This window comes from Macrobrachium rosenbergii, chromosome 5, assembly GCF_040412425.1.
Source record: "Macrobrachium rosenbergii isolate ZJJX-2024 chromosome 5, ASM4041242v1, whole genome shotgun sequence".
Classification (NCBI taxonomy): Eukaryota; Metazoa; Arthropoda; class Malacostraca; order Decapoda; family Palaemonidae; genus Macrobrachium; species Macrobrachium rosenbergii.
Genome location: NC_089745.1, coordinates 41,289,236 through 41,305,616, shown reverse-complemented (window position 1 = coordinate 41,305,616; position 16,381 = coordinate 41,289,236). Strand labels below are relative to the sequence as shown.

General features: G+C 34.9%; 1 protein-coding gene across 1 annotated transcript; it reads left to right on the top strand.

Annotated features, from left to right (window-relative positions):
• Positions 1–334: 334 nt before the first annotated feature.
• LOC136838710 (uncharacterized) lies at positions 335–14,507 on the top strand. Its single transcript, XM_067104129.1, is given in 5 exon segments — positions 335–637; positions 2,981–3,039; positions 5,131–6,254; positions 6,315–8,213; positions 8,216–14,507. Coding segments are annotated over 3 exon segments (3,432 nt in total). The 5' UTR covers positions 335–637; positions 2,981–3,039; positions 5,131–5,137; the 3' UTR covers positions 8,632–14,507.
• Positions 14,508–16,381: the final 1,874 nt, after the last annotated feature.

The window sequence follows — 16,381 nt, the reverse complement described above, 5'->3', positions numbered from 1 at the left end:
TATATATATATATATATATATATATATATATATTAATGGATGGATTTGTGTGGATGTGTTGGCGATTATAACTACATACCGGCAAACAGTGTAGAGATATGCCGATTTTTTTGTTTTTGTATCATGTATACCTACAAAGAAATTGGATGTTTTATTGGAATAAAGCATTGTGTATTCGATATACTAAAATCAAACAGTGGCTATATCCATTTTCTCTTCCTAAGAATCGCATATTACGGATGAGATCTGGCTTCTAGGCTCTAAAACAAATGAAGAAGGACTGTTTACATTTCACAACGAGGAGATAACGTTATATGCTTTATAAATATAATTCCGTGCGACTGTCAATCTCCGATTTTATATTATTATTTGGACCATAACGATTGCCATCGTGTATGAAATATACAGAATATTTCATAATTATTTAGAATATAAAATTGTAAGTAATTGCCACATCTATTTCTGTCATGAAAAAGCTAAATAAGATTTTGAGATGTTCAGTATGGTGAGTCATTTACTTGTCTTGTATATGGACAGGGAGGAAATTGTATTTTTCAATTTGTAACGTTACTGTCATTAATTCGTTTAATGTAACTAGCGAACTTTGTGTGGAAGTCTGAAGAAACTGGATATTTAGGTAAGTTTTAATTCTGGTAGCTTATATCTTTAAACCATTGCCTAATCATATTCCCGAATTGCAAATATGATTCGTATCTTTTAGTTTGTGTTTGAACCTCTCTGGGATTCATTTCCGTAGTGAATTAGTAGTTTTAGAGATACTGAACCCACCTGTTTGGGGGAAAACACAAAATTAGTGAAATAGAGGTGTGTATTCCAACCTAGGCAAACCTAATAAAGGCAGTGGGCTCTCTTTTCTTATCTTTCTTCCATCTTGCTATCCACCCTCTCCTAACAATTATGTGCAACTGCGAGGTTTTCCTCCTGTTACACCTTCGAATCTACCTGCCTTTCCAGCACTGAATGACCTCATAGGTCCCAGTGCTTGGCCTTTGGCCTAAACTCAATATTCCATATTTAAGCTTCTGTTTGAAGGTAGCGTTAGAGCTTGCCCCTCTTGTTCTCAAAACTACCCCTAGCCTAACCTAACCTAACCTAAATTAGTGCACTTTAAACTAAAATGAATTATAGGGTTGCAGCCCAACCCAACCACACTTAAACTAATCTAACCAAAGATGCCGGGTCCTTACCTCGCCACGGGTGTTTTCCTTCGGGACCCCCACCCACCTAACATAACCTAGTTCACCAGGTTCATAATTACATAGTGTGCAGGGAAATCATTTGGAGTATACTGAAGTATCATGGGAATACTAAAATACATACAGTAGTGTATTTTGTTAGTTTGTTCTCCCCCCACAAAAAATCCAGGATTCCCACTTTGGTCCTCCATAATTGCAAGATTTAAAGGAGTCCAGTATCTTTAAAACTATTAATTTGCTACTGAAAGGAATATCAGAAACATTCAAAACACACTCCAAAAATTTTTACAGTACAGTTAAAATAATCAGTGGAACAAGGGTCACACATCAGCACCAAAACCATGACTGAGAACTGAAGCCAGTTTTTTCAAAGGATGCTTGAATTCCAAAATCTCACTTATTTGGTGAAATTTGGAACAAATGAACCTAAGCTATCAAGTTACAGTGTTTTTTCTTCATACCTGCATGCCATCAGTGATAACAGCAACTTGTGTGCATCACCAACTTGTAATGAATACTTTGGAAGCTTGTTGATTCCTTTAGTGACTGTTAGGGCTGATTTAGTTGTGTTATTTTCAGACGAAAATAACACAAGACACTTAAATGACTCTAACCCTCCTTGCCCATGATGCACTTGGACATACCAAATCTGTTTGGGAACCCCGCTTGCATTTACTTAGCAGTATTAACAAATAACTTGAAAAATCTGTGTAATGATATTTATTGCTGAATATCTTGTAACAGCCAGTTTGTAATAATTTTAAGTATGCTTTTGTAATAAGCATATTAATGAGACTTCAGAACAAAGCAAAAAACTCCAGTATCAAGAACTTCTATTAAACTAAAAAATACCAGATTTCCTTCAGTCCCCTTTGCATTAAAAATACTATCCTAATCAAGCTTGTTGGTGATCAAGTTACCTAACAAGAATTGGCCGTAGCTAGGCTTGGTAGCCTGCTATGCTAACACTTGCCATACAGTGTTAGTAGGCTTACAATTATGAATGCACTTATATACAGTCCCTAGCTTGCCTAGCGTATACTGTACTATAATAATTATATTGAAGCATACCTGTATCCATCTGTGAAACTGCAATTTTTTATTACATTTTTATGTTTGAATACCAGATTTGTTGTAACCTCACTGTGATAGTTGACAAACAATAACAGCAATTTCTTAGCCTCTTTCTACATTACTCCAACTAAGTATTTCATTGTGAAGAATTTACTATTTGATAAATTAAGAGTCTGCAAAATAGGAATTATGAATTATATATGTTTCTGGTTTTACTTTATTTTATATTAAAATATACTTTTATTTTATATTAAAATATACTTTTTAAATATACCACTTTGGATGTAAATGAATTGACTAATGCTCTATAATGATTTTCAGTGCTAAAAGGAAAACTTGATAATAAGTGAAAGGTTCATGACTAATCTGATAATTTTATAACAAAGTGCTTGTTAGTAAAAGTTTGACCTCTAAATTAATTTTTCCTTGTCTCAGACTCTTTTATTTATAGTTGTTTTCTTATAAAAATGTAGCAAAATTTTCCCAAATCTTTAGGAAATCTTGATCTTTTAGTGGACCCTAGAATGTGTATACAGTATTTGGTACTGAGACACAACAATTTTTTATTTGTATTTTATTAGACTCCTTTCTTTAACTTTGCAGAATATTACAGTATTTGTGATGTATGTTGGAAAGTTAGAATTTTTGTGTTAAGTGTGTATGTTATTCATGTTTACTGTATCTTGCAGGATGTTGTTTGCTCATGAGCCATTCTGTGTCACTACTCGCATAACATCTTAAGGAGAAAGTAAGTTGGTTATGCAGTATTTGTCAGTACTGTATTTGTAAATATCCTAATTATAGCATGAACATTGTATATTGAACATTCATAAGATTGGAAATAAATACTAGTGTAATGTGTTCAAACAAAAATACAAATATTTTTATTAAGGATACTTAATTTTGTTACTGTAGCAATAACAAGTCCTGATATTAGTGGTAGTTAACTTTTACATCAAAACTTTTTTGTAGTAGTATTGGACAGTTGCCTACCTCAGAGCCCTATGAAGTCAGAGGTCCCGTTTGGTCCAAACCAAACCTTGTTGGTTTGTTTACTCAAAACCACACGAAGTCAGAGATCCTTTGTAAGACAAAACATTGTACCTCATGGGGTACTGAGTATGGGCACATTCCTCCAGTTCTCAGGCTCATTCCATTATGGTTGACACGTTCAGGTGAAAGCATTGTTTGCTTCTTTTGTGAACCATACTTGCTTCTTCAACAAAAGGTTGTTGGATTACTGCCCCTTTGCTGGATTCATAAGCTTGAAAGGTGGAAACTAATGTCTTTGAAAATGAGCCTCCCCTCCCTTTTCAGAGACTTTTCATTGTCACTGGTCAAGGTTGTAAAATGGTTTGTCAAGGTAATGAAAATGGATAAACTCAGTATAACAAGATTGATATTGTTTAGTGATATCTTCAAAACTTTGAGAGGGTACCTAGACAAAGAATTAAATTTCTGGGGCATGATTTTTTCCTGATCTTCAGGAATTTGGGAAGTGGTTGGACTTCATGATTAGCATTGTTTAAGAAGCTACACAGACCGTGCCCAATCTTTTATCTTTTACATCTACCACTGCAGGGTTGGCAAATGATATTATTTTATGTTATATGTAATGACCTTTCATACTTTCGCCTCCATGGCTGACTTCAGAGTGAAGAGCCATTTTCTCGATGAATCCCACAACATTTCAACTGTCTTCTCAATTTCAGCCTTAACAAATTCAGTACAAGAGGAAAGTGATGATCTGTACTCCAGGAAGGCTCGCAAATAGTTTTTTAATGAATAAGTTATCAGAGATTCCCTTTAAACTTGGAATGTAAAATACCATCTTTTTCTGACTGGGAGAAATTATCCTACGAGTTTAAAACTGGATTTTTTTGTAAATGGAAGTGTGTCCTCTACCAAGGCTAATGTATATAAGATCAGTGCATCCTCTTTTGTTTCTTTGCAACCACATTAATCATATATGCCTATTATTGGGTCATAAATTTTCCATGGCATCATTTTGACCCCCAGGTTTGTACCAGTCCTCCATCTCAACTTTTCATGAACCTATTGAGCTGTAAACAGTTATGTTTGGACAGGACCTTATTACAAAACCTTTTTGTCTTATTTTCTTATTCAATCCATATTTTTCATTCTTATTTATTTCAAGTTTTTACCTACTGAGCGGTGAGTGCATGGTCACCCAACAGGGGACAGAATCAGGATGTAGTCATCCTTGGTCCAGAGGTTCTGGAGAAAACCAGATGCCTTACCAAGCTTTTGCAGTCCCTAAAGAAGAATTAGCCCAGTACATTATAGGAATTTCCTGTTCTTTAGTATATGAAATAGATATGACTATATGTTTTACACAAACGGAAACTTTCATTAAAATTTTATTCTTTAATCTAGAGAAATTTTGAGAACAAAAATTATTCTTTGAGATATTAAAATTTTTAGATGTGATAATAAAATATGTGGCATTTTGAAGAATTTTTTAGCTCAGTGATCCCTGTTCATGCCTGGGTTAAATAAACTGTAATTTTATTATAGTGTTGGACGACCATGCGTGAAGGGGTTAAATTTTTTTTGTTTGTGTGACAGTAATTTACAGTTCACAATGAAATTAGTTAGTTTTTGTTTTTTACTTTTCTGCTAATAAAAAGAATGTGTTTACCACATAACTGAATTCACAATTAGAAACAAGGTACACAGCAGATATACTGTATTATTGATCCAGCGGACCAATGGTTTTTGTGTCATGAAATTATTACAGTAGTTTGAAAATATCTGATTATTTAAATTGTTTTTAATAGGAGTTCAGTGTAGTTATCAAACTTTATTCATTTTACAGAATCAGAATGGGTGACACTAATCATGCATGCCGGGGGTTTGAAACCCCCAGCCTTGGGGGTGATCTGTGGCCAATGGGTTTTGATGTTGATCTGGCTCTCGAGACTCCTGGAACACGGAAAGACCCAGGGAGCGGCCTGAATCCTGGACTGGTTAATGTGAGTTTAAATTCTTTGCATTCAAATAATGGTAATTCTGCCACTGGTGGTTATAATGATATTCATCACTTGACTGGTCTTTCATCAATATTACAAAGATCAGATGATTTACACACTGGAGACATATGTCAGATGACGGACCTAACAAACTCTCTACCTAAAGGAGATAGTGAGTCTGCTCAGAGTCTGTTAGCAAAGTTAGCATGCCATGATCTTGGACCTGACTTAACAGCAAGTGTAGATGCAAATCACAAGGCAATTGAAACAGCCTTATTTGATCCAAATGCTGCTGCTTTATCCCATGCTGGTGGAAATGGTGTGTCTAATGTGCTATCACACAAAAATTCTCTTGAAACAGCAGATGTTTATGGCAGAATGACTTGCTATGGAGGTAAACTTATACTGCAGCTGAGACACTTCAATTTAAATACAAATTACACATTAAATGTTACTGAGTGTTGGCTTTGTGGTGACAAAGTAAATTCAGGTCCACAGTTATGCCCCCACAAGCATTCACTGAATGGACTTTTTCAGGTGAATGATGAATATGTTCAGTTGGAAATTGAACATTACATTATACCTGAACATGCACTTGACACTCCAGACAGTCAAGATATGACTGACAACATGCTCCAGCATTCAGATACTTCAGGATTACACCAGGATATGGGCACAACTAGAGACTTAGATATCCCAGAAAGCCTGCCAGGAAATGGAGATGCTTTGGGTTTAGATAGTGGGACTGGAGTAAGCATTGGTGGCAGTAGTGCTACGTTGCACTACACTGGTGCCCCTGATAATGGATTAATGCCTTCTCTCAGTGTAGCACCTAATCTTTTGAGTCATGCCATGGGTGGCCAGCCCTGTCTGAATCAGTCCTTTGGACAGCTACCTTTACCCTCAATGTCAGTTGCTAATAATTCTGTGGACATGAATTCCAACATTCCTGATATAGTAAAAAATGAGAGTATAGCCACATCTGCTCAGCCTTTATGTTCTATTAGTGCTCCAGTCATTGGTGCATCAGTTAGCACTTCAGTCATGGGTTGTGCATCAAGTACACCTGTAATTGGTTTAACACATTCAGAGGAAGTTTCTTCTGGTCCAGTAATGTCAGCTCCTGTCCAGAGGAAGTTACCTATGCATAGCAATCAGATATCTCTTGTGAACAGTTATGCTGTTGACAATGTACTTACAAACTTTAATGTAGATGAACAGCTAAATAACGCTCCAATGCCCAGTCACTCTGTCTTACGTGATGTCAGTGCCCAAAACAAAAGTACATTGCCTTACCATTTGCCTTTTTCTGACAGTGATTACTCCTGTCCTCCTGAAAATGTAAGTAATATACCAGAAAAGCAACTTAGCAACCCTTGCTTGACTCCTTTAGATTCAGTCTCTCTGAACTTAGAATCTCAAACACAGCAGACTGACAGTACTGCAAAGAAGCAAGGTGTTGGTTCAAAAAGGAGAAAGGGCAGAGTTCAGAGGAAACCAAGTGTATATCAGGATGCTAATAACAGGATGGATTTGTCAGAAAATGTTTCTACAAAAATCTTGACTGATGATGCCCCTCAGAAATCTTCAGGCAATACTGTGAAAAATGAGCGCTTAGGAGGCAATCCTGCCGAATGTCGCCAGATAACTCGATCTGACGCTAGTTTTGAGGACTGGATCAGACGGAATTTGCCAGAAGACGATCTTATTGTGTCTGAAAATCCTCTGAAAAGCTCTAGCGAAATTGCTGCGAAATTAGAAACCACAGAAACAAATCTTGAGTCTGCTAAAAAAGAAAATGAAATTACAGAGAAGTCCCCCAAATCCAGAGAACCAGATCAAACTTCCCGTTTAGCAGACCATATGTTGAGAAGAGGTATAGATCTTGTATGCCGAGTATGCCAGAAAGACTTTGGAAAAAACATAAAGGTTTATAAAGATCATATGAAGGAGCATGGCATTAAGGAAACTGAGTTGTTTGCTTGCTGTTTTTGTACAAAAATGTTTTCAAAATGGAAACATTACACTCAGCATCTTCGGACTCATGTCAAGAACCATAGGTTTTCTTGTAGGTTGTGTACTGCAAGTTATTCAAGGTATGCCAAATTACAAAGGCATATGTTAACCCATGGTCAAGAAGCCCCAAAGAACTTTGAATGTGAAAAGTGCTCAAGGTCTTTCACAACAAAATATTACTTAATTTCTCACCTTTCATCACATCTTGAAAAAAAGTTCAAGTGTGACACTTGCGGATTTTTGTGTTCAAACTTGTATAATTTAGATGTTCATAAGAAGAGCCATTTGTTAGATAAACCATTCAAGTGTAAACTTTGTGAAAAAACATTTCTTAGAAAAGATTTTTTGAAAAATCATATGGACAACATACATGAAAATAAAAAGCTAACATGTGAAATTTGTGGTAAACTCTTCTCTCGTCGGGATGTATTAAAGAGACACATAGCTGTGCACAATAATGAAAAACATGAATGTGAAATATGTTCCAAGAAGTTTACCAGAAAAGATATATTACTGACTCATTTGAAATCACACAAAAATGCTGCTTCCTATAAATGTTCTTTGTGCCCAGCATCATTTATCAAAAAAAATGTTTTAGATAAGCATGAGAAAATTCATAAAGTTAAAGAGCAGTGCAAAATTTGTTATACTTTCTTGCCATCTAAACTGAGTCTGTTAAATCACATGAAACTGCATTCCCCCGAGAATTCAAAGGATGAAAATAATCGTATGCATAAATGTGAGATCTGTAACAAATCTTTAACCACGAAGGACATTTTGAGAAAGCACATGCGTAAAATACACGGTAAACTTCCCAAAACAGTGAAACAAATAAAACCTGTTGAGAGGGAGAAACGTTTCTTTTGCCAGTGGTGTTCTAAGGGATTTACGCGTAGTTGTAATCTTAATTCCCATCTTTGAAAGCACACAGTAAGGACACTGAAGATGAGTTTGAAGATGATCTCTCTTCTGTACTGAAATCAAAATTAGAAAGCAGTAGTGTAGAAAAAACTACAAGTTCTAGTTCTTCAACATCATCTACAAGTACTTCATCATACCAGTCGGCAGCATCGTCATCAGCTGCCTTAACATCAGCCAGTGGAGTTACTGGTGCCTCTCAGAATACAAATTTTCTGGTTGTTGGTCCTTTTACAGGTGGCCTCCCTCCAGCTTCGCCCTCTTCTTCTCCTCCTCATCCTTCACCTGCACTTCCAGTTTCATCTCATTTTCCTTCTTCTGGTCCACCTGACTCTCCAATTAATTTGTCAACAGATGCTATTACTGCGGCAGCTTATCTTCTAGCATACCTGTCATATCCAGGTCCTTATTAGATTTATAAGTTTTTACATGGACTAGAAAAATGTAGGTTTTTGAAGCAAGAAAGAAGGCGGTATTTTGTACAAAGATGATACTGTACAATTATACCTTAAGTGAATTATATATAAATACTAGCCCTGTGTAGTTATTCTATTAATTTGATTCAGGTGATCAATTTTCGTATCGGAACATATATTGATGTATATTATATACTGTACGTGATAGTACTGTATTAGAGTATATATTGTGGTTTTTAACATTTACTTTGTTTTATATGTACTTTCCATAATCTTTATGCATTTTGTAGATAGTATCTTAGGGAACTTAGAAATTGTGTACAGTATTATTTACAAAACGTGTTTTCAATTCTGTGACGTAAAATAAGAGAACGAAATCCTACCTCTTTGCATACAATAACAAATTTTTATTTTTCATATCCAAACTCTCCCAACAGAATCGAATGTAAACTGTTGATGTAGGTATATGACTTCATTTTGATAACAGAATGCCCACCAGATAATTAGTTCCAATTATACTGTATAATATTTCTAGATTAGAACTAAGATGGTTTATACAGCTCCCTTGGTTTTTTCTGGCAATGCTATTTAAAGTGTCACTTCTGTTGACTGCAGCATACAGGCAGTCCCCGAGTTGCGACGGAGATCCGTTCCTGAGGGGGTGACTTAAGCCGAATCCGACTTAAGTCGGATCTTAACTTTAAAAATTTATAAAAGTAAAAAAAAAAAGTGGAAGGATGGCGACACTTACTTATTTACATGAGGAGCTCAGAAACTAGTACCCAGCCTAACACCGCCTTAACTTCAGATTTTCACCTTAAGTCTGAGATGAATTTTTTATGAATATTTTTATAGTGTTGTAAGATCGGGTCGCCTCAAGCCGAGACTGTCATAAATCAGGGACTGCCTGTATTTCTTGGTTTGTGTGAAAATTGGTGAATGTACTGTGTGATGGACCATAGATTTGACAACCATTTGTGGATTAATAATGCATAACAACTAGACTAAATTTAGATATCTCACCATTCATTTCAGTTAATTATATCTATCAGAAATCCCCCTGGAATAAAAGAAATGATTTATATGAATGAATTTATATTTTTATTGCCACAAACTTATGCCATGCTGAACGTATTTGTAACAGTGCTATAATGAAGTCAAAAGCCAGATTAAAATTTCTAGGCTTAATCTATAAAGTACACTTCAGTTGGAAAGCTCATGAATGGATGGTTTCGTTGAGCATCATTACCCATATTGTGCACACAACTTGGTGGTGTCAGTTGGGAAATATGGTGAATTGTTATTACAAAAACATCCCTGTGACCAGACAGCTTTCTTGTAATTGGGTCATGTACTATATGCAATTTTACTTCCCAGTTTAAGATTGTTTTTACTGCTGTTAATGTATATAGATTTGCTTAGAGAATTTCAGTTGCATTGTAAGGCAAGGTCTGTAACTCCTATGGCCAGTTATTAATGATTTAAAAACAATTATAAGGCATTTTTATTTGATTTTACTTAGGCATCATTTGAGAGCTGAACTTGTGATAAAGGGCAGTTATATTGTTCTAATGCAAAAAGTAGGGTTTCTTTAAAAATGCTGAATCACTGTGCTGTAGTTTTTTTATGTATGTTAGATTTAATGAAAAGCAAGATTCAATTTTAAGTCCAGTTTTTTTAGGAATTTTCAATTAAACTGTCTTACTTTTGATTGTAGATACACTGTTCTGTCTCTAGTAGATATTAATAATGATAAAATGATCTAGATGGTGCCCTTCACACTAAAGTTAGATCTTTTTACGTTAGCATTTTCACATTACAGTTCTTGTTAGTATTTTTTGCAGTGATACATACATATATCTGTCTGTAGGTAGTTTGCATTATTGCAGTTAGTGACCCTCAATTTATTTCACAGAATTAGTTTGGGATGGCTTTCTCATGAAGACAAAATTCAGATTGATTGATATTCCATTAATATTGCATCATGAGGTTGCCGCATTAAGTAGACTGAAAATTCAGCACTGTATTTCATGTCAAGATAATTAATCTACTGATATTCATTTATCTTAAGAATACCAGATTTTAATGGTTTCTTAGGTGCAGTGCTATTATCTTTACAAGGGCCAAAAATATAGCATTTTTATACTTGGACTAAGTTTCTGCATCATCTAACTGTTGTCAATTTGCTTATTCATTTATAATTTTTGAACATTGCTATAATATTGTTGGACTATATGCATTACTTTTTATCCATACATGTAATAGTTTTTTGCTGTGGTTTCTGATTAAAGAACGCCAGCCTCTAAACAGAAAGGCAGACAGTCTGAAACCAAATGAATAACTACTGTATAATCAAGCCACCTGTGGTGCTTATTGTTAGGATCAGTTTAGTTATACAAGGCCATATATCATTAATAAAGATGATTTTTGTCAAGTACTTTGTTTGTAGTTTGTGTCAAATATAATGTACTGTAATGTACTTATGCTTCAGAAATAATAACGATACATACATATTGTATACTGTGAATTATTATGCATTATATGCATTATTTAGTGTAAGATTATTAGTTTTCATAATCAAGTGCAATATAGTACATTAAAAAAGTTGTATAAAACAAATTTCCCTTATACAGTATCACCTTATTATTTAATGTGGCTAGTCTAATGATAGTTTTATGGTATTGCAGCTTGTAACTGGAAGATCCAAGTTATGTGAACTATTAAAAATATACTGTATGTGGGTCCTGTTGTATTCCTTGGAAATCTCATGAGGAGTAATGGTATTTATTAATCATTTTAGGATGTTGATGCCAGAGAACATGTAGCTGACCATATTGTGAAGTTTGTGACTGATGTACGTGCTTTTGTAATTAATGGGTTTGGTTTTGTAAGCTACTTTTATCGTACAGCAAAATTGCAAACACAATTTAAGAACACTCATTTGTTGCTTTTTGCTGCAGTTTATTGAACAGTGGACTCTAACAGTATTGAATACATATGCAAATTTTGGGCTGTAGTTACTGATATTGCTGCTTATAATAAGAGTGTGTGTGCTGTACTATAAATGTTTCTGACCAAGAAGGGAACATTTTTCTAAACAAATGCAGACTTCTTTGTTTTTACCTGTGGTTTAACCAGAAAAAGGCAGATGAGACTTTAAATCTTATCAGTTGCCAGTTAGGTAAAAGTAGTGGTTACCAGATGAGTCACAGAAATGACCCTCTAAGTGGTGTACGGGTTACTTGGTTCTTTCATGATTGTACTTTTCTAGTGCAAGGGTCTTCATTTGTTACTATTGCCAGCACCATTCATCCCCAGAAAACTGTCAGGGAATCATACTGATCACCAACCTAGAATGGTCTGATGTATTACAGTATTGGTTAAATGATAAGAAGACCATCCATATTTACAGTAGGCGTAAGTACTTAAATCCCAAGATCAAAAAGTTATTCAGAAGAGGAGGTTATAGGAAAGTTGTGGGCAGATCACATCAGTTCCATGTAATTTGCATAAACAATTAAGACTCGTGGAGGGAAGTAAATAACCTTACAAACAACGGCCAAGTCTCATTTCATTGATCATATCACACTAATACCTTATGCATTTACCAGCTGGTGTTTATTCAAGCTGGGAACCAGGTTGAATTTTGCATGAAAAGGCATAGCAATCCTCTTACTGAAAACCCTTGGCAATACAGTAGTTTTCATATTCATTCTGAGTCACCTGGGTCATTTGATCTTCCTAGTGGTACTTTTCTGGAATGTACAGCTAGCTACAGAAGGATTAGTTGAATCCAGTGATAGGTTGTTTTGATATAATACTGTTGCTGTCATAAGCCTTATCAGATGTAAATCTTGAGGATGCACCATACAAGCTTTTATGCAGTTACTGCAGTGAAATATAACAATCCTAACAAGTCCAGCAACTTATCTTTCTGGACAAAGTCAGCTATATTTTGTGACTGGTGGCAGAATACTTCTTCTATACCTGTTATCCATGTTCCCCCAGTCCTTGTTGTCTTCTTTTTGTTGTTATGGGAAAAAATGCTTTGCCATTGTAGTAGTAGAAATGGGCAATATCTTAAATCATGATCTTTTCATTAGATTCATTTTTATCTTTTAACATCGAAAACAAAATTTCATAACAGACTATTTTCCCAACATGAAGCAACCTATAGTTATGGGCTTTGGCCATAAATATCATACATCTATCCATGAAGCCTTCTGTAAGCTGTATACTGGCCCTTAAAAGAAACTTGCTTTATGGATACCCTCACATAGCAGATAACCATACTTTAACTAACCACTGGGAGCACTTTGTTATAGCTAAGAGAAGGATGATTCATGGACCTTTAAGTCAGTGATTCTGTATTTTGCATATCATGCTGTGGTGTTTGCATGGAACTGTAATAGCACTTCGAATCCTAATCAAGCAATACCTTGTTTTAATTCAGAGTTGCCCAAAATACTCTCAGTTCTTCCTTTGCATAAAGTATGGTGATTTCAAGGCAATTAATACTATAAGCACTACTTTAGTCATCATGTTTGTCACCTCATTTCAGATGCCTAACAAACGTTTCCATGTTACCAGCCTGTCATCAGATTAGATAGTATACTGTCCACCTTTTGCATAATTTGGCACATTCACAAGGCACTTGCATTCAGTGACTGCTTCTGTGACCTCTGATATTTAGGGAGCATACTGCAACATTGTAAATGGGTAGGACCTGTAGATACTTCCAAAGTTGACAGTCTACTAACGCCTCAGTTGTACACGATTACGCTCTCCCCTAATTTTAGCTTCATTTTCAGTTTTTTTTATTATACTTTCTGTATGGAACAGCAGATTTCCGAGATATCCTTGTCTTCATGAAAATACTAACTAATTTTTTTTTTTCAGTCAGCGCTTGTGAAATATTGCAGTTCATCTGTTTGTGGGCACAAAATTGTAAAAAATGTTAGCATTTCCTAATATAAAAACCTTTACATTTGAGTGTAGCAAAGTGGATTCATGTGGTGACCAAAGAATGACTATTGTAATTCACTGTCAGTAAACACAGTGCAATATTCCATCAGCAGTTCACATCAGCTGGAAGGGTTTTACTCTCTCCAGCTTCAATAATAAAAATTATATTAAGATTGTTTCAACACTAATGTAGCTTATCAGTTTAAGGTTACGAAACAAAACAAGAGCAGTTTGGTTATTTCTAATTTCCTATCACTGTGTACAGTATAAGATATTACTGGCTCATGAATGACAAGTTATTGAACATCATGGAAACTTTTTCATAAAAACAATTCTTGCTTGTTAGTTATGAAGAGAACAGTGCAATAGACTCATTTTATAAGTCCAACCCCATAAAGTGAGAAGCTGATGTATAAAGTTTATGAAGTGTGTCATAATGGCAGCTATATTTGGTGCTCTTTAAAGAGGGCTTCAGGGCATTTTAATTTTGCATGTATTAGAAAGAAAATAAGTATTCTGATCTACTTATTTTAGCATTAGGGGTTCTGAGTCTGTGTAAGAAAGAGAATTAGGTTAAGATTACATTTAGTCAACAATTGATGGTACAAACAATGTAGAACACCATTTATTAATGAAAGTTATATGTAGTTAAACATAGAAGACCAAAGGAGTCTTTTGTTCTGGATTGTTGTAATTTGTATCCATGGAAAAACGTAGTATGACTAATACAGAGAGAGACTGCTTTCTTTTTTTTTATATTTTTACCAAAGTCCTTTACTGATGTAGCACAAGTCTTTTTTGTGAATTTTTGCCCTATGTGTAAAGATAGATAAAACTGCTGGAGAATATTAAACCTCAATGTAGGTATTTAAGAATTATGTCTTTCAAGAATAAAGTTATGTTTATTATGTTTTATTTTACATTTTCCCTCCATGTATGCACATAAGACTTTTACATTGTGGAGGAAGAGGATACATGAAGACAGGTTTAATTGTAGTCAAGGCAGAAAGACAGGGCAGAAAAGAATGGAGAGAACTCATTTCACAACTAACTCCTAAAAGGGGAAAAAGCAGTGTAAAACATTTATGATGACGACTTAGGACTCCTAGAATTGTAAATGATATATTTCTGCAAAAATCAAAGCCCTATTCTATTGCAAGTGCATTATTTCAGCTAGATCGTCCTAAAGTAATTTTCATTTGCACCCCACCTAGGCTATGCGATAGTTTAACATGTGACTTTTTGCTAATAAGAAATTCAGTCCATAAAATTAAATTACTGTATTAGAATTATTTTCTGTAACATCAGAAAATAATAATAATGATCGCCAACAGTGGTCTGGTTTTTTAAAAATCTTCAAATGTGCTATGCAATGAGTAGTTGAAATATACGTTGCACACGTGCAATACCAGCATACTTCCCTGTTTTACACTGCACTTGACTGGAAACTCGTCCAACTCTTCACTATGTGATGGTCTTGCTTCTACCCTAGTAATTCCAGTTTCAGAGTCATCTTCTACTTCCCTTGTTAAAAGTTTTCACAATCTATCGGTGTTGTGTATTGCAGGACAAAATCTTGATTTTTTTTTTTTTACTGTGATATTTGTTTTAAAGAGAAAATCATGTGTACATTAGAATGAGCAGGTTGAAGAGTCACGATGCTTCCCAGGTTAAATTGTATTCTTTGTAAAATGAGCCTGGCAAAGCAGATAAGTATGAAGCATGCATACTCCATCTCCCAGCATTTATTTTAGATTATTGCTTTTTATTGTATCTCATTACAAAATCAATTAACTTATTGAAGTTCTGGTGATGCCAAATGATGCCATTCTGATTTCATCCCTTAAGATTCCAGCTTTATAATGACATCAGCTGTAGCAAAAAAAAAATCACAAATGTTTTAACATTAGGTAGCACTGGAGTGCCTTTCTTGAGCTGGAGAATGATTTAATTGTATCCCATTGTAATTATTGACTGTCCAAACAGAATGATCATTAAACCAGTACAAAGAGAAAACCATGAAAATAAGTGCCAATTTTTCATTATTTTTAATTATGGTTTTCTTATGCAATAATTATCATAAATAACAATACTATGCATGCCATAGGCCTGTAGGGGGTAATGCTGTCAGTGCACCTCATGCGGTGCATTGTAGGCATTACTTAAGGTTTTTAGCAGCGTCCCATCGACCCCTATTTGCAACTCCTTCCATTCCTTTTACTGTCATAGGAAAGGAAATTAATCATACTTTTACTGGTGTAAGAAATTTCTGTTCTAGGCTTACCTTAATGCATCATTTTGACTATGTAATTTTTTCTTCATGATTTGAATGGTACAGTATAATTATTTGTCTGTAAACTGTTACCAAACCAGTAAAATTCCAAAAATGTAAAATTTATTAACATTACCATAGTTCAAGATATTTTTCCTTTATTCATGAACTGTGATATGAACTTAAGAACTAGGAGATGAAACTAATGATGCTAGTAACTGATATAAGTTTTGGGTGCCTGTAAGAAGAGATCTAGTCTCTTTGTTGACCCTTGTGCAAGGAATATCATTGTCATGGGGCCTAACCTAGTAAAAGTTGAATGTCTTACCACTACATAGCCCCATCAACCGTCTATATTATTCTCATGGATAGCCTACTAAAAGTTGTATGCTTCTCAGAATATGCAGTAATGGATAGATTGACATGTGACATATCCTACGGAGAGAAGTCAAACTCCCCCCGCATAGCCGTTATAATTTCATGATCCACTCGGGTATTTTTCCCCAGTGA